General features: G+C 46.9%; 1 protein-coding gene across 1 annotated transcript in view; it reads left to right on the top strand.

Moving 5' to 3' along the window:
• The window catches only part of DIP-lambda (Dpr-interacting protein lambda), a 107,189-nt gene that overhangs the window by 37,260 nt on the left and 42,294 nt on the right, over positions 1-27,635 (top strand). The window contains exon 3 of the mRNA XM_011138477.3: positions 13,288-13,390. Coding sequence (XP_011136779.1) covers positions 13,336-13,390 — 55 coding nt within the window. The 5' untranslated portion in view covers positions 13,288-13,335. The remainder of the gene's footprint in view (positions 1-13,287; positions 13,391-27,635) is intronic.

The following is a 27,635-nucleotide window of genomic DNA, read 5'->3' as shown; positions in this document are numbered from 1 at the left end:
TTCTCGTAAAAGCCCGTTTTCACGCGACATTAACCTTCGGCGCGCCCGCACTTTTTCCGCCCCCCCCTCCCCTCCCGGCCCCCCGCCGCGCTGGCTATCCTGCGGTCCGAGCACCGCATCGATTAATTACACGGGCGAATATCCGTGGACGGATTAACCGGTTACGCTGTTAACGGGACCGCGTAGTTGGCCCCTTTTATCTCGTATTGTCTCGCGCCGCTTCTCCCGTCGCGGCAACAATGGCGCGACGGTAAAATCAGCGTGCGAAGGAACCGATGTAAATCTGCCGCTGCTGACTTGGACAAAGGGATTCGTCTGTGCCCCCGTTTGTGCGCCCACTTTGCTGCGCTCTTTCTTACGCCCGTGCCTCGAGGGATTAAAAACGTAAAGCGGGAGCGCGATCTCTCGCGATATCTCGGAGGAAGCGCGCATTTGTTTGCTGCTTTTCACGTCGTTCGGGAAAATCGCGCGGCTGAGAAGACGCTCGCTCGGACGAGCCTCGCCGGACTTTCCGCCCTGGAGTCGGGGCGGTATCCGGAAAAATTGCGACTGAGAGTATCAGGCTTCCGTCCGAGTTAATCAGAAATCGATCATTCCGGCCAAGTTCTGCGCGACCGCCTCAGCCGGAATCTCTCGCATTTCACCGGGAAATACTCTCACCCGGCCAGACATTTTGATCTCCGTGCTCCGTTTCTGCGCACGCTTTGTAGGAGCTTTCCGTCACGCCCGCGCCTCAATGGCGATCAAGAATGCACGGCGAGGACGCAACAATGACACCTCAAGAGTGACAAAGTCGCGTTCCCCCCTCGGGTCGCGCTGTCAATCCCCAAGTACCCGCTTATTTTCCTCGAGTTACTCGATTATCAATTTTTCCCAACAGCCGATGAAACGAGCGGAGTGCGTCGCAGGCTTGCAACTGCAGTTGCGTGGGTCGTTGCGCGAAATTTCGCGTTATCGCGCGCGCTAACATCGCCGTCACATCGGACAGCTGGCTTTCGATTTTTCCGGATCATTGATTTCTCCGGCGAATAACAAACTAATGCACCGCGGACTCGCAACACCAGGAAAATGTCCGGCCGTGCCCCTCCCCCCTCCGCTTCCCGCCCCGGAGGTGCAAACGATTCCGAACAAGTCGCGGGGATGTCCGCGTCCTCAAACTTTTTCTCGTCTAAGTCGACGGGATTGACAAGCGGGCGATTTTTTCACTGCGGACTTTTCGACTTCGCTGGGCGCGCCGGCGGAAAAAAAGCGGATCCATTATTTTCATACGATTATTTCGCGTACGTGCAAAAGCGACGGCCGCGGCGCGGCGGCACGCCGAGCTGACAGTGAGGGATTTCAGCGCATAGAAGCGCGCGCGCGCATGCGAAATCAAATTCGGTGGTTTTACCTTCGCAAATTGGCGCCGTTTAATAGACGCCAAAGTGTCCGCGACAGAGCCCTCCATTGTTATTTTCAATGGAATATACGCGTGCGGCGCTCTGTGTGTCGCGACAACACGCACGGCTCGGTTTATCGGCGGAAAACCTGCATCAGCCGTGTCGAGTTGCATTTTCCGCGCCCGCGTGGATTTGACTTCTTGTCTCGATTTGAAGATTAATTAATGCCGCACCGCGTTCTATACGGGCGCGCTTCATTCTCGTGTTTCTCTTTCTCCCCCCCCCTGTCTCTCTCTCTCTCTCTCTCTCTCTCTCTCTCTCTCTCTCTCTCTCTCTCTCTCTCTCTCTCTCTCTCTCTCTCTCTCTCTGTTAGCGCTGGAGAAGACGAGGAGAGCGGACGCGACGCGCGGTCGCTGGGGGCATTTTCAATCGTCGATCTAATTAACGAACGAGAACGAATAATATCGTATGAACATTTCCCCCGGCACGAAATATTCGGCCCGAAATTACGCGTCGATGCTGGAATATTGTGTACGGCGCAGGTCCCGCGTCGCGATAATGGCGAGTTACCGCCGGGAATTATTAGCGAAAGTTGTAATCTGAAGATACGCGCGCGCCGTTTTTAAACGCTTTCCCAAAGCGGCGAGAGCATTATCGCGAGAGCGCGTTCCCACCGCGGGCGAATTTTCCAGCGTATCATCGTTTGGATTAATATTTAAATCGTGGCCGAAAGGGGCGGAGGGGGCAGAGAGGGGGGAAAGAGAGAACGCGTCCGAGCGCGGCAAGAAAGGCGCTCGACGAATCAACCCGGACAAGTTTGCTCGCTCGCTCGTCCATCTATCCGTCCATCCATCTGTTCGTTCGCTCGTTCGCTCGTCCTGCAGCGCCTTATTGAATTAGCTTCCAACTCCGCCGTGTAACCCGTCGAGTATCATCCCCGAGTCTCCCCGCGGGCGGGCTATACAGCTCATGAGAAATTAAGCGGGGCTCCGCGAAAGAGTTTCGATTCCGCTGCATTATGCACTTCGGCTCACACGCTCGAAATTCCGCGGACCTTCCCTCGCCCGCCCGGCGGGATTTCTCGCGTACTTCAAATTTTCCACAAACGAGTTACTAAGCGCGGCTTAGCCGGCCTTATGCGCGTTCGCGTTACGAAGTTGGTCGGCTCTGTGCCCGGTTTCGCCGTCGCCGAGATGGTTCTCTCCTCGATCGCGCTTCCCACGAGGAAGAGCGAGAGCATCGGGCCGAGAGAGAGAGAGAGAGAGAGAGAGAGAGAGAGAGACGCCCACACAGAGCCTCCCCTTCCTATCCCGCCGCCGTCATATTCATTAACGGCGGCCAAATGACACGGAATTGCGGCTAAAAGTACGCGTACTTTGCAGCGTAACAATGTTCGCCCTGCTGCGGCGGTACTTGAAGAGCACGGCGCCTTTATGTCGTTCGCATGTGTGTGTGTGGGGAGGGGGGGGGCGGAGCGACTGCCGATGGCTCGAGCGTGGCGAGCGAGCTTTTAAAAATTTAATTGGCGCGTCAGCGCGGAAGGCGAAAACACGCGGAACGCGCTGTGACGTGACAATGCGCGCGACTTGTAATAATTACGTTGTTTTTATTATCTTTACGCGCCGTTAACGGTGCGGCTAAATTACGGCGCGTATTAATACCCGCGAGCGAGAGACGGCCGGGTATTAGCCGAATCGCGTCCGCCGGGCTCGATTTGAGCGGCGTGACACCCAGCGGCATAAAGCAACTGCGGGGCGGATTAAGACGTGTCGCGCTCGTTTCAATCGCCGCCGCGCCGGCTCCATCCGCGTGTGACGCGCGAGACACGCTAATGCTCTAACGAAATATCTGCGGCCGCGTGCGCGTTGGCGGATGCAAAATATAATAATTTCAAAAGGACCGTCTTGCAAAACTGCTGGTCACGTCGTTACGTTATCGATCGCGTCGGCTGCTCGAGCCTGCCGAAAATTCCAAGCTAAAAGCACAACACGCATCTGTGACTCTGCTCACGTTCTTATTATTTCGGTCCCTAAGCAGCAATATTGAAATTTTCGACGGAATTCACATATGTTGCAAATTCAAATTTAGCATTTGAAAGAACCTCCGCGAAAAGGGTCGATTTTTTGCCTGTTTCTCGGTCCTCGATTTTGGAATCGAATTTTATGCCAAAAAGTAGTTCATGATGGGACATTAATTACAGAAAAGTTTTACGTTGAGTAGTTTCAAAGATGTAGAGGGTCAAAGTGATCACTACCTACTAAGAAAGTATGACACTAATAACGCTTTATCGCATGAATTTTTGCAAAATTCGGTGTCTATGGGTTCTTTGAGTTGCTGATTATAAACCTGATGTCAGATTTTAAAAATTCAAGATGGCAGGTGCAACACGGCGGACACACATAGTGAAACTATCATTTACTTTTATTGGAACTGTTATGTTGTGGTTTCTTGGCTAGCTGATTGCGCATTTTCTATTAGGTTTTCGAAAGTAATTTTTTCAACGACAATTTTTGAGTGGGAAAAGTATTTCTTTTTTTATTATTTTTTCATAAAAAGAAATATCAAATTGATACATTACATGACGCATAAAGGATAACGTGACAGTCTTATTTGTTATATTTAGAAGTTTTTTCATTGCAGACGTGCTTTTTCATTGCAGTTTCCGTGACTCTTTATAATTATATATCATTATATCCAATAATATAAAAGTTATCTAAAAGTTCAGTTCTGAAGTTATTGGTTTTAAAGTATACCACAACATAACAGTTCTAATAAAAGTAAATAATTGTTTCACTATTTATGTCCGCTATATTTGTACCCGCCATCTTGAATTTTTTTAATCTGACATCGAATTCGTAATAAGCAACTCAAAGAACCCATAGATACTGAATTTCGCAAAAATTCGTGCGATAAAACGTTATTAGTGTCAAACTTCCTTAGTAGGTAGTGACCACTTTGCTCCTCTATATCTCTGAAACCAACGTACGCTCAATGTAAAACTTTTTTGTGATTAATGTCTTATCATGAGCTATCATTTCGCATAAAATTTAATTTAAAAATCAGGGACTGAAAAACGGGCACTTTTTGCGGAGGTTCTTTTAACTCAGACCTTCGACGTTAAAGCGGACGTCTAAATTAAAAAGATTTGCATCGAACTGGGAAACTTGGAAACTTCGGGCTCTAAGCTAGAAATTGTCATTAAAGAATTTAAATTCAACTTTCGACACACGCGTGTATGTATCAAACTCTGTACATTCTTGTTACTTCGTTTCTTAGGGTAAGTCCGGGATAGATGGGCATAGATGGGCATAGGGGATAGATGGTCAATTGCTATAATTTTGTTAATATATGCTAAGCGTCAGCGCTGATCGGTCAGTTGTGAGTTGGATGTACCACGAGTAAGTGTGTTTCATCCTGATCCCAGAAACATTGCTATTGTAAGTAAATAAATGTTTTATGTTTTTAGTAATCTTCAAAATATGTTTCACACGTCGGAAAAATATATTGCGAATGCGGTTTAGTTTGAGTTACAACATCAGACCTGAGCTTAAACAACTAAAAAAACATCGTACTTTCATATTTAATCTCGAAATTCGTCACCGAAACTATATGTTTTACGCGGCACACGCATTTTTACGCGAACTCTCCAAACGAGGATAGACGAGGGGAGATTTTTTTTTTAGGGTTAGATGGGCAGCCGCTACTTGGCGAGAAATAGCAAGCAATGGACATCGGATCGACATTTTCTAGATATATATATTTATTCGACTATCATTTTTCTCTGGTTCCTAACATTAAATGTCAAATTTGTCAACACCGATCGGTCAATCGGACTTGGATGTACCACGAACAGGTGTGTTTCTTTCTAATACACAAAACCACTGTTATCATGAGTATTATAAATAAATATATTATAAATAAATGTTTTATGTTTCTATTAACCTCCAAAATGTTTCACACGTCGGAAAAATACCTTGCGAATACGATTCATTTTGAGTTACAACATTAAACCTGAGCTTAAACGACCAAAAAACATTGTATTTAATCTGAAAATTCATTACCATTAGAGATGACATATGCTCAACTATCCTTTGACATATGTTAACCTGGACCATCTAACCTGGACACTTGACTATCTCCCCCTCACAGAATATTTTTAATATTTCGTTATTATCGGCGTCCCATGAACTCTTTCCCACAAAAACTCTTCTGTACCTTAAACATTACCCTCTACTGAATGTGTTAATATGTTGTTGACCATTTATTGCATTAATACAGATGAGTTATTCGCAATTAAAAAAACGACGTCCATCTATCCCGGACTTATCCTATTATGAAATCTGTATTCCATGTGTCGAAAACTCGAACATTGCTGTTTAAAGGCCGAAACAACAAGAACATACAGACTTGAGCGTATGCGTGCGCAAGTTTGCGTATTTTATGTTACGAAAGTTTAAGTACTCGCAATGTCCAGAGCTGGAACGCGTCCCGATATCGGTACCTTCAGCTTCACCCGTGTCCTTCCGCGCCTACGAAGCGCGCGCGCGGATAGCAGCGGGCTAAGAATTCCGCCGTGGACGCGCGAGAGCGTCGAGAGCGCAGGTGCCCGTCTAGCGCGTCTAACAATTGAATTAATGTTTAAGGATTTATCAGGTATATACGGCGGCAGGAAGAGAGGGAGGAGCGCGGAAAGCAATTAGGACGGTGCGCGCCGGTCGCCAATTTGTACGTTTACGTCGTTACGAACGAATAAATCCCGGGGCCGCTGTCGTTACTACGAAGATTAGATTAACTGTCTCTTCATTTCGCGCAGAGACAGTTATTACCGCCGCAGGGCGTCGCGCCGGGAGTAATCGCGCGGGTCGTCCGATCGCGCGCGAGCGCGCGAGTTCTTGTCTATAAACGTCCCGCGAGGCGACTCTCCCCCGTCCCCCCCGCCCCGCCGCCGCGAATGCACGCCAGGCATTACGGGCTTTATGGCTCGCGATTAAAAGCGATGCCGTTTCGGAGACGCGTCTCCGTACTGTCTCTTGATAGCACGCAGACGTCGTTAGGCGCGAACGTGCCTCTATCAAGCGTCGTCTGTATGTGTGTCGATAAATGGTACCTGACGAGTCCCCCTGTTACCCGTCCCCCGCCCCCGCCCCCGAGGACAAGTGTGTCCGTGGAGGAGTTGTCAAATTTTCGGGGTATTTTTGTTCTCTCGAGCGGCCGATTCCGAATTCCGAAGATCTCGCGGATGACAAACGAAAATCTTATTTAATATCCGGTGAGCTCAATATTTTTGCAGCTATTCAAATTGTTAATCAGATCTCTTTTCAAATTGTTGGGTAGTTAATTATGATTTGCATTTATGTAAGAAGCACAGAAGGGATTTTTATTATCGGTAACGTTTTCTTTTTTTTTTTTTTCGTGCGTTGAAATTCTCGGATGGACTTTCGTAGATTTTCTTTGTAGGCTCGATTTTCCGCGCGACACCGCGTCGTTGTCGAAATGATAATTATAGGTAGGTAAATGCTGGCGTCATCGTGTATTAATGTGTCAATTTGCTTTCTGCATCAGATTTGCAGTGAGCCAACTGTGGCTGCATTAACCCGAAGAAACGACGCGCGGACGGAAATGACGCGATTTTATCTCCGAGTCGAAATTTTAATTCTGCATTACCCCTGCAAGTTCCGTCGAACTTGAAAGGTCAACGAAGAACTTCAAGATATGATACTATAGCTATTGACCCACCTGTGAATGATTGTTTAGCTTCCTTCACGTTGACTATTATTGCTCTCCTGATGTCGAGTCGGCATTGTTATTCACGAAGCGTTATTAAATATTCATCCACATGCGAGCGCTCTACTCGACAAATTTTCAAATACTTTTGTCTCTCGTCGCATCCTTAATTCACGAATTATCGGTGTCGCGTTGCATCCTTCAATTCGACCCGCGATCTACTGCCGCAACCAGCGGTAGTCGCACATCAGTAGGTCGGATATCCATGATGGATTTGTTCTAAAGTTATGTCGACTCGCTACTTCCGAGTCGAAGCTTGCCAAAGTTCGACCAATGTACTCTTCACCGAAACGCTTGACTTACAGCCGTTATTCCAATAACAAATATAGCACTGCAATCTGCGCTGCGAGTCTCGATCGAAAAGATTGGTTCATAATGTCGACTGCTTCCATCCTATCGACGCAGCTTGCAGACACGGACAGGGTTTTTAAGTCGGTCCTCTGTCGAGTTCAATTTCGGAGAAAATTAATTTGAACAAAAATCGGGTAGAAAAGGAGAGCGTTTTTTTCTGAAGAGCCAACCGAGAGGTCGCCCCTCGCTAGTTTCCGCGGCACACACGGCAAAATCGAGCTTCCGCCGGCCAAAGTCCCCGGGATATAAGAACACGGCTCCTTCCGCCAGCGATGTTTCATCCCCCAGGATCAAGAAACCGGAATTCCATCCGTCGCGCAGCCGCCGGCTTCCGACCCCGGCAATTCGCGCGCGCAGGTCGAGCCGGGGATATGCGATTAGCCGATGGAACCCTTCCAGCCGCGAAGAGACCGGCAGATACGGAAAAAGGGAGAAAGAAGAACGAAGAAAGAGAGAGAGAGAGTGAGAGAGAGAGAGAGAGAAAGAGAGAGAGAGAGAGGGAGTGAGAGAGTCTCCCCTGACACGCTCGTCAGCGCGATGCGCGGCGTCGCGTCGGCCGCGAGCACACGCGCGCTCGCGCGACTTCTTATCGCCGGCGCGTTCAATGCATAAAGCATAAAGTTCCTATCTCATGCATACATTCATAGAACCGGCACGGCGGCTGCGGCGGCGGCGGCGGCGGCGGCGGCGATGGCGGCGGGGGCGGGGGCGAGACGAAAGTCATAACTTACGGGGTGTGCGCCACACCTCTCCCCTTCCGTGTGTACACCATCCGGTAACCAGCGGCACTCCGCTCGAGGGAGTATCGAAACAGCCGCGGAATCACCGGAGGATGACTGAGGCACGTATGACGGCTGGCGCTCGTCGCGAAGGCTTCCGCCTGCGCTCAAAATTCCATTTCGCCGCGGGGAAATTCCATTTTTCCATCGGGCCTCTCTCTCTCTCTCTCTCTCTCTCTCTCACGCTCGTCCCGGCCGTGCTCGCCTGGTCGATTGAAAAATAGTCCATTTACCGCGGCTTCTTTTTGCGATAAATCAATCGCGCCTTTCCGACTGTGCCCTATAAGCATCCCTGTCCGCCCGGGCCCCCTCCGTCGTCCATTTTTCTCGCCGGGAAACTTCGCCTCAGCGGCGCGGCGGCCGCGAGGCCGCCTCGATGCGCCGCGCCGGCCAGCCGGCCGAGCCGGCCGAGCCGGCGGATTGTCTTCCGAGATGACTGCTGACAAATAGCGAATCGATCCGCCGGCGCGCCATAAAGCTGCCGCAACGAAGCGCCGTTTTGATGCTTTATGGCATCGCGCCGCGGCCGATGGCCGGCTGACGTTGTCGGGGATGGATGTGCGGCGCGGCTTGGATTGGCCGCGCGAGAGAGCGATGTTCGTTTGGGGAATGAGGCGGCGGAGAGAGCCGCGTTGTGCTTGCGTTTCCGCGCGCGCTTTTCGGCGCAATGGATTTTGCGGGCTTCGCCGGCTCGTTGCTGCAATTTCAAAGCTTTGTCCCCGTTGCTCTTGCAACGCGCGCCCACAAATTTAGTCCCAAGTCCCACGCGCGCCGTCTGCCGTTTCTTCGCTCGCCCGTTTATGCCCGAAAATTCGATGTTTTAAATCGAGTGAAAAAATCGACTTTCGAGGGAAAAGATCGAATCGGGATCGTTAACCTTCATTGCACGGTCACCCCCTGCACTGAGAAAAACTGTCGGAATATTCGGTCGAACATTCGCGGAATATATCGGATACTCGAGCGGAAATTAACAACCGGACATCTCGGAGATTTTTCTCGGTGCGACTACGCGAACAGAAAGTCTCGATGCCCGAAGCTTTTTGTTAAATCGATAGGGCTCTGGTAATTAACAGGGTCTGATTATTTTTCTTTAACATTAATCGGGCTCTAGTAGGGATAGAAAGACAAGGGCCCTACATAAGATGTGTAATAAATGGTTTAACGGTCCTTATAAGGCAATATTAATAGGGCCTTATAAGGAAATATTTTTATTATTGCTCGAGTAAAAATATTCGTTTTTTTCATTCTAAGAAATTTAAACTATAATTTCTTTATGTCTCTATAACCCTGCTAGTATACAACAAAAATTTTTTATTTTAAAAATATAGCATACTTTACAATGAAATATAGTATTCTTTACACACAAAAATGCTGCTACCGTTTTTATTAAAGTTTGCTGCATTTCAAAATGAAGGCAATACTAGAAAAATTCTTGGGAGGGGCTAATGAATATGGCAACTAATAAAACTAATAAAATTTGTTTTTAATTGCGGTATAATTAACAGATCTTTAAAAGAATCAGATAGCATATCTATTATAAAACAATACTAAACTATAACAATTTTATTACACGCTTCAGATTTTATTAATCTTCCATAACAAAACTTGATTTTGTATATCTAAAGCATCCTCTTAGAAGATCCTTCTAAAGATCCTTCTAAGGCCCACATCAGTTTCCCATGTTAAAGCGTTATTTCGTAAAATCTAAGGTATCCCTAAAAAATTCTTTCAAGGCTCTTATCAATTTTTCCTCTATCAAAGCCTTATATTTGTTAGATCCAAGGCACCCGTAATAAACTCTTCTAGGGCCTCTTTCAGTTTTTCCTATCAAAACCTTATTTATTCGTAAAAATTTAAGGCACCCCTAATAGGTCCTTCTAAGGTCCTTATCAGTTTTCCTTATTTAAATCTAAATCTAAGGCATCCGTAAATGATCCATTTCGGGGCCTGATAATGAGGCATCTCTTTTTAAGACATCCTACTTTCAGCCTTATCGGAGCTTTATGCTTCATGAGGATGATTCTTTTTGCTCGGGCGATGAGACGCGGATCTGAACACTCGCGGCTCGATGCAGTCGCCGCGGCCTCTTGTCCGGCACTTTTTCGCGGAAAAAACGAAGGGAAACACGCTCGGCCGAGGCGGATTGCGACTCGAATCGCGCTATTAGCGCATCGTAAGGGTTGCTGTCGATCGGAGGTGTGATAGCGGAGATCGCAGATTGATTTGCGTTGGGAGCAGGTGCGGCCCGAGCGGGATCGATGGCCGCGCGCCGACATTTTCTTTCATCGCGTGACATGCGGGGGAATAAAAATTCTTCATCCGCGGTTTTATCGACATCGCGGAATGAGTCGGCGAGCAGCGGCTCCGGGGGAAAAGGCTAGAGGTGCGAGAAGGGAAACCCGCCCCCTCCCTTCCTCCGCCCCTCCGTTTGCATTAATATCCGGAAGCCTAAGACCGCGCATACACATCGGACGTATCGAGCCTCGGCGAGTCCGCCCGGAAGTTCCAGCGGACCAACCGGTGCACCGAACTTACTCATGTCGTCGGCTCGAGGCGCTTCCCGCTCGTGACGTCGCGCTCGCGAATCATCGCCATGGCTCGCCGAGTGCGCTGAAAAGTGGCAAAGAAGGCAGACAGGATCGGGCAAGTTCGCGACGCGGCGCGGCGCGGCGTTAAAAGTGCATCCGACGTTCCGCCCGCGCCGGTGTGTTGTTTACTCGCCAGGGCCGGCGAGTTTGAAAAGTTCGAGCAGCCAGTAATCTGACAAGATAAACCGCGCACCGTGGTTCGCCTCGGCATCGTCGAACGGACGCCTCGCAGGATCTTGATGCAGCGAGGATTAAGCGTGTCTTGCCTCCCGTGCTCGACCCTGCGATTCGCCGGAAGCTCGCTATTATTCCACCGGCATTGTTCGCGTCTCGCGTGCCCTCGGAAGATCTCCTTCTTCCTGATCAAATACTTCTTCAACCCTCACCCCCTCTCCGCCGCTCTCTCTTTCTCTCTCGTCGGTTATTATCTGTTTGCATGATTTAACGTTGCCTGCGCGGCGCTCCACCGCCGAGGACACTTGATACGCGATTTGCTTCGCCCCCCCCCCAGCTATTCCACTTTTCTTCCTTCCGGCAAGCCCCTTCTCTCCTCCGCGATACAACGATATTCTTCTTTTTTCTCCCTTTGTACCTCGAGTCAAGAATCTCCAGGAGACGCGCGCGCGCCTCTCGCTAATGCTTAATCGTCCTTTACGCTTCATTGTTCGTGTTCATTAAAGCTCAACTGTGCATGCGACGCGCCGCGATTTTCAGCGGCGTCGAAATAACGAGAGGCGTCGCTCGGCGTGGCTCCTTTAATTGGTGATAGGATAACTACGGGGTGGTCATTAATTACAATCGGCAAGCCTCCCCAGCGTTGCGGTTAGTTTGCTTCGAAGCTACTTTCGACCTCCCTCTCCCCCGCCCCCCTCTCTCTCCTTCTCGCCCTCTCTTTCTTACCTCCATGACGTCGAGGGTACCGGGAGCGTAAGACTGAGAGACAGACGATAATTAAAATCGACGTCCTCTTTCTCCTTCGCTTTCTTGAGGAGGAAAAAGTATAGCGGAGAAAGCGACGCATATGAATTAATAGATGCGATGGGAGAAAATAAATTTCTCACGGTGGAGGAATCGGCAGTCGAATCGCTGAGTCAGTCCGGCCCGATCGGCGGGACCGCAATTATGAGCAATTAGCGCGTGAAATTAGCCGAGCGAGATCGGCTCGTGACAGAACGCAGCCGAGATCGCTGACAACAAATTGCGCCTGAGTTGCAACCTTTGGCAATTGTTGCCAAGTGTGCGCACGACACACACACACATGCGTAAAGCGAAAACGCACTCAGCAGCGACTGCTTCCAGTCTTGGCGAATTCATATTCTTGGACGGCCGCCCGAGTGCCGCCGTTGGCTTCAACCCTTAAAAGCTACCACCTCACCCAAAGCTGCATACTTTTTGGTTATGTTTATAACAGAGCATATGCAAGAATTGGTCTGTTTTATCACAAAGTTGTTACTATTGATAGCGTGAATAAATATTTGTAAAATCGATATTGTCAATGTGATTTTTTAATGAGAGCGGAAAATCGCCGGGGGTGAAATGGTGGCCATGGTAGTCTCTAAAGGTTAAGCAGTTCACTGGTAAGGACTCATATATGAGCATCATGAATAGCTCTGCCAATTTTCATGTTTTTTGGGTCGCTGACTGTGAATCCGGAATCAAATTTGAGAAACTCATAATGGCGGATCCAATATGGCGTCGCTTAAATACTCAATTTTGTTAGTTTTGAAGAATATTTATTAAAATTGATACTCCGTTTAATTTCATATGAAATCTTCTTTATAGATGGTTTTTTGGGTCGCTAGTGACGAGCCTGGGATCGAAATTTCAAAATTCGAAACGGCAGATCCACTATGGCGGCTTCAAGTGGTCAATGTTGTCATTATGGAGAAGATTATATTTAATATGTTCATATTGTTTGGGTTGCTGATAATGAATCCAGTCGAAATTGCAAAATCTAAAATGGCGGATCTCCAACATAGCGGCTTCTAGTGACTAACGGTATTCCATTATGGATACTCTTACCTCTTTATTAATGGATGAAATATATCGGAGGAAACTACTTCTTTGCCGAATGGCTTTGGTGGAAACTTCAGATTTATGACAGTCCATGACCAGAAAAACATGCCGAGTTTGATAAGCTTCTATGGTGGAATATCTATGGTGGAATTGGCCACTTGAAACCGCCATATTGGATCCGCTATTTTGAATTTTGAAACTTCGACCCTGGACTCGTCACCAGCAACCCGGAGAAACCCTTATAGGTAAGCTTCCATGTAAAATATGAAATTCGCTCCCACCGCTTTTGGCACAAAACGTTGATTCCGGGTCTGCCGGTGAACATCACCATCGACGATAAGACTGTCACGTGCTAGTTATCGAGGGAGAAATGTTCTGTCATGTTTTCAGATCGCCGACTGGTGTCCCGAAGATTCATCAGAAAACTGGTCGATTCTCATGGCAGCGCGGAAACTCGCAGCTCTCTTCGCCGCGATCTTACAACTTTGCTTATGTGAGTGTGACCCTTCTTTCTTGTCGTTTGTGTCCTCGTGATCGTATGAGTCGGGTTGTTCAGCGAGAGCCGGCAGGCCGAAATACCTAAGTCCGCGGATGTTCACACGAGCTCGCGTCGATTCGATAAACGGACAATCGCCCTGTCGCGACGCGTTTTTACCGCGTGGCCGCAAATTGCTAGCCGGAGAGACCAATTATCCGAGTCCCGAGAAACTCGGCGGAAAAATTGCCGCGGACGCGATTCCAGCGTCTCGCCGAGAGGGTGAAAAATTCACCATCACTCCGTACCGGCGCGGCGTTCGCCCTTGTCGACCTTCGGCCTGTCACGCCACGGTATTTCCGAAGGCGGGGGAGGGATCAGCGGCGGTTCTTGTAATTCGATGGAAGAGCCAGCAGCGGCGACGGCAAAATGGACCGCCGCCGTGACGGCGAGAGAGCCGCGTCACGCCGCGGTGACGACAGGAAGGGCGGGATTGAAGGACGAAGGGAAAGGGTGAATCGAAGGCGCGCGCTCTCGTTCACAATCGACCGTCGCTTCGCACAGCGTGACTTTCATGAGGAAGCCACGGAAATTCCACCGATGTCGTACAACAGCGATCCGCAATACTGTTTGTTCCGGCGAGGCGAGTCGAAGCGAAGCGCAGAAATACTACTGTGATTCAAACTTTATTTTTAAAAATCAAAACTACAATTCAATCATCAAAATTCTTATAGTCTTCTTCAAAGTAGTCGCCATTGCTTGCAACGCACATATGCCAGCGTTTGATCCAGTCCTGGAAACATCGTTCATACGCGGCAGACGGTACGGCCTTCAATTCACGCAGTGATTTTTTTTTATGTCCTCAATCGATTCGAAACGCTGTCCGCGAAGTGGTTTTTTCAGTAGGCGGAACAAGAAAAAGTCGCGGGGGGCCATGTCTGGTGAATACAGTGCTTGCGGAGCGACATTCGTTGAGTTTTTTGTCAGAAATTCACGCACAAATGTCGAGGTATGCGATGGTGCATTGTCGTGATACAAAATCCACTAGTTGTTTTCCCACAATTCCGGTCGTTTCTTACGGATTGTGTGCTGGTACGATCCAAATGATATTCCAACTTCATCTGCTACCTCTCGCACGGTCAATCGACGATTTTGAAGCACCAATTCTTTCACTTTCTCAATGTGAGCGTCATCCCGTTGACGTTGACGGTCTTTCAGAGCGTGCGTCGTCTTCAACGGATTCTCGTCCTTCTTGAAACTTCTTAAACTCCTCTCAAACGTACTTGTTTTCGATAAACAATCATTGCCATAAGCTTTTTGCAACATTTAGAATGCGTTTGTGAACGAAATTTCGTTCTCAGCACAAAATTTCAAACAAATTTTTTGCTCCATATTTTTCGACATCGTAAAAGTCGCCGTGCACAACAATCTTTATTGACACAAACAACTGCCACTTTCAAACGGCTCGAAGGAACGCCATGATTTTTTCATCAAATGTGGAGGACATGTGTGCCAACTTAGGGAAGCAAACGGATTTGACTTGCAGTTTACCCGCGATTTTTAAAAAATAAAGTTCGGATACTTTTTGATCACAGTAGTAACTCTCGAATATTCGCCTCGCCGCGCGATGCGCGTAAATGCGCAGGACGATGCAAAAGAAGCGCTCGCGCGCTGTAAATTACGTCGTCGCGAATTTTTTAATTTGCGAGGAGCACGGGATATGTATTCTTCGTCGTCGTGTTTTCTTCGAGCCGAGACGCGATGTGCGTCTTCAGGTATCTTGTCGATTCGGCGGGTCGTCAGGATTCGGCTCGCGCGGGAAGCGAAACGCGCGACCGAACGGGAGAAGAATGGTCGCTTCTGTGGTTACATTTCTTGATTATTTTTTTTTCTCTTTTTGTTTGTATGCTTACTGCGCAGGATGGATTTCCGTGCAACTTTTAGTTTCGCAACTATGTAGTTTCCGAGATATGTTACTTTAAAGTGCCGGAATTTTTTACGCATTCGCAGCGAATGCGCGATTTTCGTATTTTTTTTTCCTTTTTTCCTTTTTGCGCGCGAATGTTTTAAATTGGAGCAACTACATCACGGTGTGGGTTTGGCCGGAACAAATATTCACTTGTTATCATAACGTACCGGGTGTTCACGTAATTTAGGATTCCAGATTCACAAGATAATTACGCTCACTCACATCGAGTAAAAACTGCTTGGCGAACATTCCTTACACCAGGAGACGTAAAATCTCGATACTTCAAACTGATTTATCATGGCTGTTGAATCAAGAACTCAGAACTCACCCCCCCCCATAACATGCATCAAAGTGAAAAGGAGATCCAAGGGACGCGTGCGTAACCTTTTCCGTACAATTACAACGAAAAACGTTCACTCTCAGCCGGAAAAGGTCAAACCAAGCTTAGCGAGAAAACGCGCGCGTGTTTGCGTGGGCGGAATCGGCCAATTCACTCGCAACGATCCGCTTCGCCGCTGGAGCCCCGTCGCCGAGGCGCAAAGTGGGTCCCACGTGTTGCGACACGCAAATCCCCGCGTAACTCATTTTGAGGCCCTTTTATGTGTCAGGCCTTAGGCCCTGCCGACTAATCCCGCCAGCACCCCGTCCATGAGCTTTGCAGTCGGCCAAGATCCGTTGTAAGCCGCGGCCGTAAGACGCAACGGATGTTACCGGCGCTCGGCGAGGGAGCGCCGGCCCCCCTCTCGCCCAGCCTGCCCCTTTCGCTCACTCTCGCTCTGAATCTCTCACCCCCGTTACACCCGCGCTGCGGTGGCGCGACGCCGCAACGACCCTACGAGGACGATACATCGTCGGGGGGTAACGCCAGCGCGAGGGAGTTTGTAGAATCCACTTAAATCCACCGTGATTTACTCGGGCACGCCGCGTCCAGCCCCCCTCCCCCGGCCTCCTTCCCCACCCCCGCCTGCCCATCTTGTCTCTTCCTTCCGTCCTTCCTTCCTTCCTTCCTTCCTTCCTTTCGTTCTCCTCCTCGCGCGGCCGGATGCAGCCGCAAGCGCAATGAGCAACCGGAGGGGGGGGGAGAGGGAAGGTGGTAGACGGCTTTTTCGGGCCGATGGAAAGCGCTAAGAAGGATTCGTCAGCCGAACCGGTTAATCCTTGAGCGCACAGCGCGTTATATTGCCGAGGTTTTCCTCGGGCACGGCGTTTCCGTTGCGTTATCTCGCGTTTCTCTCACGCGGTCAGCTCATATCGAAGCACTCTCTCTGTCTCTCTCTCTCTCTCTCTCTCTTTCCCTCTCTCGTTCACTGTCCGTGTCTCACCCTTTCCAATCAGCAACGCGACACCGCACTTTCGCCCTTCCGCCACGGCGGCAGAGAGGCTGCGAAGGGCGAAGGACCGCTGCAACTCGTCGGGATAAAAAGGATCGCAGACGCGGAAATCGCGGCGCGTTTCCTTGACCGAACTTGCGCCAAGTTGATTATGTAATAGGTACGGGACGCGGCAGGACTCCCGGACTGCCGTGAGCATTAAAGCGCGCGCCCGCCCTTTTGTCCGTCGTAGAATTAAAAGCGGGAGCCGCTTGAAGGGATTAGACGACGGGGAAGGGGTGGAGAGGACCGTAATTAATTTCGGCGGTGCTTCTTTTTCCTTTCCTTTTTTTTTTCAACGACGGTCTTATTATTGCTCCGCCGCGCCCTCTTTTATTTCACTTCCGATACTTCTGCCCCGCCCCCCTCCGCCTCTCCCCCCCCAGTGGCCCGCGGGGGCAGATCCCGTACGAAATGGCATTACGGTATTTCTTTGAGAGTCGGGGGAATTTACGGGATTTTTGCGGAGCGCACGTTTTCAGCGTCTGCACGAGCTGCGCGCGGCGGGGAGAAATATATAAATTCCTTTTCCCTTTTTCACCCATCCACCTTCCCTCCCTCTTTAACCCGACGCGCGCGCGCGGAGAGTGATGCGACGTGCATCTCTCGACGCAGGGAAATATCGACGAAAGAGGCGCGCGCGCGTCCGCAATTTTTCCCGATTTACTTGGTTACGCACGCGTATTTTTTGCTCACGGAAAATCTAATTAAGGATACGACGTGGCAGCGGGGGGAGGCAAGAGGGCGCGAGCGCGCCGCGGAAATGCGACGGCGCGCGATAGTAAACGTCATTACGCGTCAGCGTAATAATTACGAATGCGGGGGCTAATGCACCCGCCGGCCGTGATGGCTTGCGATCAGCGTAACTAGGGTGTTTCCACCTTCTCCCGCGCATATCTAAAAGTATATCGCCCCGTCTCTCGCTCTCGTGAAATCCCCGCGATGCGACGTTCCGTCGCAGTGAACAGCGCTGAAAGTTCCACTCGTGAAATAGAGTAAGTCCGGAATAAATGGGCATAGGGAATGGATGGTCAATTGTTATAATTTTGTTAACATATGCTAGGCGTCAACGCTGATCAGTCAGTTGTGAGTTGAATGTATCACGAGTAGGTGTGTCTCTTCCTGATGCACAGAAACACTGTTATTGTGAGTAAATAAATGTTTTATGTTTCTATTAACCTCCAAAATGTTTCACACGTCGGAAAAATACCTTGCGAATATGATTTATTTTGAGTCGCAACATTAGACCTGGGCTTAAGGGGACTGTAGCGGGATTCTGTAACTCGTTATTGGAGTTAACGACAGTTTCGTTATTGTTGCGCAGCTTTTCTACGGTATACAAAAGCTGCGCAACAATAACGAAAGTGTCGTTAACTCCAATAACGAGTTACAGAATCCCGCTACTGGAGGGTTAGATTACTGAAAAATCGTGCTTGTTTTTTCGTAATATTTTGTGACGAACTGAATAAATGTGCAAGAATGAAAATTTTTGATATATTTATATAACGTGTGAAGAGTAGAAAAATTTTGTTTATTAACCCTTTAACTGCTACGGTCGAGATAACTCGAGTGCGGAAAAAAATGGCGGCCTTGCTACGATCGAGTTTACTCGATTTGGACTTTTTGTTCAAACATCTACATCATGTATGGTGAGTTTTTACAACATTTATGAACACTTTTGCATGATCTTATATCATTATAAAATATTTCATAATTGTAAAAATGAATAAATCAGCAAAGAGGGTCATACTGGTCATTTAATATCTCAGCAGTTTAAGGGTTAACAAATATTCATATAAATATACGTCCACTTAAATTTTAAACGCGTTTCTCTCGAAATTTTGTTGGTCAACTTTTTGCAGTGATTTCTTCGAAACTGAGCTTCGTATCGATTTGAAATTTTAAAACAATATTTGTTCATCTGGCTCTCAGGTGAACCATAGACAACTCCATCAAAATATTTTATTTCGAGATATTAATTTTTTTATTGTAAAAGAACTGAAAATTTGAAATTTTCCTAATAATAGCTGCCATTTCGTTAATTTTGTTCGATTTTTTTTCTAGTGGTTCATCGGATGATGATAAGCCTGTCCTTAAGATTTCTAGTTAAAATTCGCTCTTATCGGACCACCGAGAGTCGAGATATTACTGCAAAAACGACAATTTGAAAAAAAGAAGGAGAGTATATTTCAGCTATATATATCGTATATTTATATGAGTATTTGTTAATAAACAAAATTTTTCTACTCTTCATATGTTGTATAAATATACCTAAAATTTTCATTCTTGCACATTTATTCAGTTCATCGCAAAATATTGTCAAAAACAAGCACGATTTTTCAGCAATCTGAATCCCTCCAGTCCCCTTAAATGACTAAAAAACATCGTATTTGCGTACTTAGTCTCAAAATTCGTCAGCGAGACTACGTTTCACGTGGTATACGCATCTTTACGCGAATTTTCTAAAAGGGATAGATGGTTCATATCAGGGATAGATGGGCAGCCTATTCAGCGAGAAATAGCAAACAATTGACATCGGATCGACGTTTTCTAGATGCTTTAAACGTATAAAAGACGTCGATCCGATATCTATTCGACTATCATTTTTCCCTGGGTACTTACTAACATTATAAACTTCAGTACATTTTAAACAGCTTGTTATTTCGTTTAAAGGTGCCGAATAGATTTTTTCTCTTTTCTTTCTTTAATAAACAATGTTTTCCCATAAGGCCTTTTTCTGTGTTGGCACTCTTCAACCTTCTCTCCAATGTTGTTTTCTATAAGAAATCTTGTTTTCTATAAGAACCTTGTTTTCTATAAGAAACTTGTGAAAACTTTTTATTAATAATTACTAAAAGGATTAATAAAAAGGTTAATAATTAATAAAAGGATATAAAATATTAAAATGACTGTCTAACCCGGACACACTCGACCATCTATCCCTCACAGGATACTTTTAATATTTCATTAATATCGGCGTCCCATGAATTTTCTTTTTACAAAAATTCTTCTGTACCTCAAACGTTATCCTCTACTGAGTGTGTTAATATATTGTTGATCATTTATTGCAACAATACAGATGTGTTATTTCCTATTAAAAAAAATTATGCCCATCTATCCCCTAGAGTTACCCTAAATCAAACCGCACATTGCCGCAAGAATAACATTGCTCTGCGACTTGGACAGTGGAGGAAAAAAATCTCCCCCTTCTCTCTCTCCCCCTGTGGCTTCTGAATATTTCGCTCCGCTATTTCCGGATCGCGCAAAGTAACATTTGTTATTCTCGTTCCAGTGCGTTCTCACAGCTTTCTTTTTTTTTGTGGGCTCTCGATATCAAATTCAATGGGGAAACACGAATTTATCCCGCCGCGAGTTCAGCGATCAGACGAATCAGAAACGGGTGCGCTCGGTTTTCGGATTTCGAATCCGACGCGCGATACGCCGAGTCTTCGTTCTCTCCCTGCAGAGGCCCCCGTGGAGGAAGACGGATTTCCATCTCGGGTTGTCGTTTGTTTTTCCAGCCAGATAAAAACGAGCCGGGCGATATGAATCGCCGGCTAAACGCAGGGATCTGCCGCGACTGCTCGTTCGCGAAATCGCGGCCGTTCGTATTCTCGTCAGCGATCGCACCCTTGCCGCGCGATTCCCCGCAGGATTTACGAGCTCTCTCTCTCTCTCTCTCTCTCTCTCTCTGCTCTGGAGTTTGCAAAAATCTTCTTATATCGGCTTGCGGCGCGAGGTCGCCCACCGAGGGCGCCTCTTCGATCCGCTCCATCTTCATCGACGCTCGACAGCGCTGATGACGCGCGGGAGAGTGCCAGCTACCATTTTCAATATCGTCGCCGATAGTCGGAGGATCTTGCGTCTTCGGGCGTCCGTCAGGACACGCGACGTTATCGGCGATCGCCGGCTGCCGCATCGATTTCCACATCGCAGGAGAAACGTAATACTGATATCGAGATGCGATCGGTTGGATCGAGCTGAAGCGTACAAGTCGGGTGTGGCCTTGAAGAGTACATTATCTCGCAGCTGGCTTTACGTCGCGGACGGCATCGGCCGCGAACGCGAGTCGCGAAACGACAGCATATTTTTCATTTCATTACGTAAATCGCGCGTTCGCTTAATTTCGTGCATTTTTCATGAAACCTCCCGGTCGAGATTCGGACGCCGCATTAAGCGTCGCGCCCGCCGCGAATCCCGCCGAGCTCGAATCGAATCACTATGGGGAATCGCGCATAGTAACCAACCAAGTCCCGGCAAATTTGATCACCTCGGAGATTCGGAGTGTTTCAAGAACGTTGCTTGTTTTGCTCCCCCGCGATTATTCAGCCGACAGCGCCGACGCTCGGCGCGATTGACGGAAGGTGACTTTGTATTTATTTTCGTGCTGTCTTCCGTATTGCCTCTGTCTATCGCCGCCGATGGTTGCGCCCGACGAATAAATGTCCCGGGTGCCGCGGCAAAACGCTCCGAAGCAGGATTTTAAATTGGGAAACCGGGACGAAGAATGCGGGACATCGACACGCGGCCGACGACGCATCATGTATCTTTAAGCGCTTGAAATCATCGATTGCGCCGAAAGTCTCTGGCTTTTAATAGATGTCTAACAGATATATCGAGAATGGAAGGGACGACCGAGAATTTGAATTTAGACCAGTGCTCTCATGGGTTATTGTTGTCCATTAAATATTAGATCTACTAGTTGATTCTTTCCGGTGAAATTTACATAGCTCGGAGCAAAATTCGAAATTGAAGTATTCTCCCGCTCTTTTGCGGTTTTAAAGTGTTGGCATTTAACTTTTCGAAATAACATATATAGTTTGACGTTTGATGCACAGAATATTTCAGAAGGACTAATCTTGTTCTATTGTTTTGTAAATAAAGATTGGACATTGTCGAAAATCGGAAAGAATTAACTACTACAGCTAATAACTGCAGGCTCACGAATTCCAGATGATTGCAAGAAATCCTGACCCGAGCTGCTAAACGTCGCTAAATGAATAGAAATTTATAATTAATCGTATCGTCGGCCAAAGATGATAATTAATTCACAACTATGAACGCATTCGATTTATAGTCTGATGGAGATCCAACGAGAGCTCATTTGTGTTTCTGATCATATTCTTCAGCTCTTTTTTGTCTCTATTTGCACTCTTGTTTTTGCACCGAATCCAAATTTGAATTTCTATTGGGGCATTATTATTATCGTTATACAGCTCTGCTCTTGCAGCTCCTCCCTTCTCACCCCTCCGAAATCCGTCTCGGAATACTCGATGCGAATAAAAAATGTAATGTGCACGTCACGAGGCGGGAGAATTTATCGTTTCAATTATTCATTGACCTCGTTATTTACTCGCGTTAATTACTCCATCTAGTAAATTGCGTGACTGACGCTTTACTTGTTGAAATTAGAGATGAAAATTAAATGCGCATAAAACATAGAGAGAGAAAGAGAGAGAGAGAGAGAGAGAGAAACAGAGAGAGACAGAGAGAGACAGAGAGAGAGAGAGAGAGCCGTGTACCTTAAAAATCCATTCTCGACAAGTTTTTGTAGCGCAGGACCTCGAGCCGTTCCAGAGGCTCTTAGCAGGTCCTTCTTTAAACGTCAACATAGAGACGGCGACGGTAAGTAAGCATTTGTAGCGCGAAAGTAAGACAATAGCCTGTATAATATTATATCTCGAGACTTTCTCCATTGTATCTCTTCGAGTTCGACGAAATTTGTAGGGTTAATGTAGTATCAAAATTTCGTCTCAGGTCTCCGCGCCGAGAGAGAGAGAGAGAGAGAGAGAGAGAGAAAGAGAGAGAGTAGATCAAAATCAACAGTGATCTGCCAACAGTTATTGGCAGTCTGAATAACTGATAACTGTTGTAAGAGCTTTCATTGCGCGTATATATACACAATAAAATAAAAAGAAATGGCAGAGTATTATTTTAGGGAGATTGCCGAAAAATGATTCCCGAGTGGCAAAAAAACTTCTCGTAGATTTACAATCGTCGCTATTTATTAAAAATTCAATTAAAGATTGGACAAATTCATTTGCATAAACCCCGATGGATTTATCGGCGATGCCTCGCTCGTATCCCACGCGTTCTCCTCTAATTGAATATCGCGAGGCGCGTAATTCTCGTGAAACAACGGCGCGATAAGTTACACGCGTAAACATCGAGCGCTTTCATTATTCCGCGAACTTAACCCATTTGTCACCGAGCTTGCGATTTCCGGACACTCAAAGGCGCATAATTTATGAGAAGAGACGATCCGCATTTGCACTGCTAAGCGCATTGACATGTATAAATGAACGCGTGATATTAGCCGCGCATAACTACCTTCAAACATTCCGAAAGCCCGAAGATCACTTACATTTTTAATAATAATAATAATAATAATAATAATAATAATAATAATAATAATGACAGCCTCAACAATGGCAAGAAAATACGAGCACGAAAGCTTTCGTGCTTTCCCGCTTTTACGCAGGACGCACGAGAAAAAGCGCGAAAAATATCCAAAGACAGATTAGCTATTCGAGCAAAAAATTGTTAGGGCCATCCTCATGAAGTATAAGACCTCAGTAAGACTAAAAGTATGATACCTTAAAAAGGGATGCCTCATTATCACCATATCAGGCCCCGAGATGGATTTTTTAGGGATACTTTAGATTTTACGAAATAAGGCTTTGATAGGGAAAGCTGAGAAAAACTTTAGAAGGATTTTGTTAGAGATGCCTTAGATTTTACGAAATAACGCTTTAACATGGAAAACTGATGTGGGCCTTAGAAGGATTTTAAGAAGACGCTTTAGATATACGGAATCAAGTTTTGTTATAGAAAATTCATAAGATCTGAACCGTGTAATAAAATTGTCATTGTTATAGTTTAGTAAGTACGCTTTATCTGGTTTTTTTAAAGATTTTTTTAATTATACCGCAATGAAAAACAAATTTTATTAGTTTTATTAGTTGCCATGTTCACATTAGTCTCTTTCTAGTAGGATTTTTCTAGTATTATCTTCGTTTTGAAATGCAGCAAACTTTAATAAAAACAGTAGCAGGATTTTTATGTGTAAAGAACGCTATATTTTATTGTAAAATATGCTACATTTTTAAAATAAAATATTCTCGTTGTATACTAACAAGGTTATAAAGAAATAAAGAAATTACAGAATTAATTTAAATTTCTTGGAATGAAAAGAACGAATATTTTTACTCACGCAATAATAAAAATATTTCCTCATAAGGCCCTATTAATGTTGCCTTATAAGGCCCTGTTGATATTGCCTTATAAGGACCCGTTATAAACCATTTGTTACACATCTTGTAGGGTCCTTATCTTTCTATCCTTATTAGGGCCCGATTAATGTCAGAGAAAAATAATCAGGTCTTTATCAGAGCCTTATTAATTTTTCCACTCAAGTAGACTAATCTCGGCAAAAATCCAACGAAAATAATGCAGGCCACCCGGGCGACCCAACCGGGTCGACTCGATAATCGAGCTTGGCGACGAGCGCGTTAAGACGCGAGCCGAGCTGCGCTGCTGGCTAGTTTTGTGTTTCGCGTAACGGAGAGAAGTCGAGACGCCGGTTGGTCCAAGTTGGTAGGAACGCGCGTAATCCGCGTGATCCGTCAAGCGGGGCGAGAGCGTAACTGGCGGCGCACGATATCGGCAAAGTTCGCCTTGGACTATCCGGCAGCGGCGGAATAATTGAAAATGTCATGACAATTGCGCCGAATGTCCGCGGTAACTCGGGCCGTCGAGCGATGCAAATGGCTACATTCAAATCCTATCGGGGAATTAATAATTTCGCCCGTATCGACATGCAGCGCCGCCGAGCGATACCGACCGATCGTGTTGTCAAACTTAACACGAGCGCGATATTGTATCGTTCGCGTTATTAATATCGTCGTCAAACTTACGAGAGCTTTCGATCGTCGATCAATTCTCTCCCGCGGCCCCGCTATCTAACGTGTTTACTCGCCCGCTCGCCCGCTGCGTGTAGTTTATGTCGCGTCGTTTGTTTCGCTAGATTCTTCGGGAGAAGCCACGAATAAGCGAGAACAGGAGCAACAAGGAGCTCATGCAACACTTGGAAAGAAAAGCAAGCCTCTTACTTGACACATTGTTGACTGATCGTCTTCAGCGGCGTTTCATTTCCGTTTGCGGCCGTTTAAATAAGAACGAGTGATTCATTAAGATCGAACTCGCTGCGAAGATGCTCCCTTTCCCAGCGCGATGTACGGCCAGCAACCTTCAGCCAGCGAGGAAGCGCGAGCTTATTGATGATATTGTTGTGTTAACCCCCTTTGCACTCGGAATGCCAGCACAGCTGGCATGAACACGGTAGTCCGGCAACTCGAAGTGCCAGTTCTGCTGGCATGAGAAAGACCGAGAGCGGTAAAACGGTAAAATGTATCACAATTAGAAAAAGACTACAAGACAAGTAAAATTGTATAAATTTTGCCCATAAATTTATGCACAAATGATGTAATTGTCGAGTTGCAAAATTCGTCGCTCTTGATCTCTCGATTATCTCTCGCCGATCGTCCTCAGCGGCGGTGTCTTCTTGGGAAAGAATCCACGAGACGATCGGAGGATGAAGCTCGAGGATGCCGGAATGTCTCCCCCGTACGAGCGCAAAGCTCAGGAACCTCCTCGAGGAGGACGCATCGCTCTCGCGTCATTCACGGCTGCATTATCCGGCGTTCTCACACACTCACCAGCGAATTTTAATGGTCGCTGCCGTGCGAGGCGCGCCAAGTATGTCACCGGTATTTCACTCTCTGCCTCTCTCGTCCCCTCCCCCTCTCTCTCTCTCTCTCTCTCTCTGTCTCTGTCGCAAAACCCCTAGTATTTTTCTCCGTAATTATCCTCGCGTCGAACGCGATACGAGGTAATTAAATGGAGCGCGCGTGAGCGTCGCGAAAATCGCGGCGCTGATACGATTTCGCGAAAAAAGGCAAACAACAGGCGGCGAGAGCGCTGCGGGATCAACGCGCGGACAAAATGCGCGGCGTGCCGCAAAACTCGATGCGTCCGTCCCGAATTAACGCGTTACGAAAATAGCCGGCCGGCCGGCGCTGGAGCGAGGATTTATCGTTTTTCTATTTTACGCGCGGCGCGCGACAGATCGCGATTTAGAGATCCGAGATTTCGGGCCGGTGGTGCACGGAAGAGATATATCGTCCGATGTGTGTGTGTGTGTGTGTGTTTACCGCGCGCAAAATATTCAACTACAAAGCATTCATTATGCGTGCAACGAACGCTGTCGCGGGATCCGCGTGTTCGGAATTACGTCGACGTAAGGCGTGTTATCTCATCATACGAGGGCTTTTCTCAGCTCCGCCGGACCGTTGGGAATTATCCGGCGACAGTAAGGTGCGACGAGAGAACGAGGCAGATCACCATCGATCCGCCTCGACTTGAAGACTGCGAATTTTCGCGATCGCGTCGGAGGAATCGATTCTCTTCCGGTGTCTTTGAAAATCGATCAGTCTGTATGTCGGTTTTTTGTCTCGATGTTGCTAAGTTTTATTGCTAGACGATTGAGATCGTTTGCGTCGGGAACAATACTCTAAGGGGAGCATTTAATCAAGCAAACATGATTAAGAGATCTTTTCGTCCTGCTTGATCAATTAAATGCTACCTTATCTTCAGAGCATTGTTTCCAAATGCAGCCCAAATCAATCCCATGGACTTTTCCCAATGGATTCGTGAAAAGGGAATATTTCATTGATGAAGTAATTAAACATTATTTCAAGCAATTAAATATTATTGATTATTAAGTAATAAGAAATGATCTAGAAGCTCTTTTCATTATTAACTTGAAAATTTACATACTTATTTGCAAAATTGTAAAGGATTTTTCTGCTCAGAATAACCTAATCTACAATTATACGACAGCTATCGCGTCTAGCGGTAGATATGAGAATATCGAACTTTGTACCCTGAACCTTGAACCTGTCGCTAGGCACAATAGCCATCGTATAATTGTAGATTGGGTCATTCTGAACAAGAAAGTCCTTTACCATTTTGCAAATAAGTACGTAAATTTTCAAATTATCAGTTAAAACAGTTTCTAAGTTCAAATTTAATTTTCAAATTATCTACCTGACTATTGCGATTTTTGTAAAATAATACTTGACTTTTCTTCCCCGTTTGATCCTGATTAATCTTCAAAATTTTTTGTTTCCAAAAAGTCCCGGACATCCTGTATATTTCATTGAATAATTGGTTAAATTATTATCAACCGTTGGATATTAATTTTGAAAAAAAATATGAAACAATCCATCAAAATCGATGTATTTGATAGTCGGTAGTTTTGGGGATCATGCTTTCTTGCATTTGTCCCTGCACGCAGCAGCGCGCGAGGTAGACGAGACATCATCGAGAGGAGGACGAGACCGGCGTCCGATGAGACGGAAATAGAGGAGCGCAACGAGCGCGCAGCGCTTCATTGTCTCAGGAGACAAACGCGACGGCGATGCGCGCGCGTAATGCAGACGCTCTGAGATCGTCCGCTGCGTTTTCCACCGCAAGTACGAAAATCTTGGAATGCGCCGGCGATCTCATTTCCGTCGCTCGCATCGTCGCGCCGGCCTCCACGTCGTCCGTATTTTCGGCCGAAGGAAAAACGTGAGACGTGAAACGTGGAATTGATTCCAAGTGCCGCGTCACGTGTTTTCCAAGTTCGAGTTCCCGAGAGGTGTCGACGGCGCGCGAGCGCACGCGCCCGGGAGCGTAAAAAGCGAAATGAGGAAGTTAGTCACTCAAAAGAAGCTTTATATCGCTTTTACGACTTTAAACGAGGCGCAGCCTCGAATGGTACGCGGCACGAGCGACGGTGTAGTCGGCGGGAAAGTTTCCCTCCTTGGGCCGCTGGTGGCGGCGATGCGACGCCGCGACGACGACGACGACGACGACGACG

Source organism: Harpegnathos saltator, unplaced genomic scaffold (assembly GCF_003227715.2).
Source record: "Harpegnathos saltator strain DR-91 unplaced genomic scaffold, Hsal_v8.6 scaffold205, whole genome shotgun sequence".
NCBI lineage: Eukaryota > Metazoa > Arthropoda > Insecta > Hymenoptera > Formicidae > Harpegnathos > Harpegnathos saltator.
Note: the sequence above shows the minus strand (reverse complement) of the source record. Positions and strands in the feature narration are given on the sequence as shown.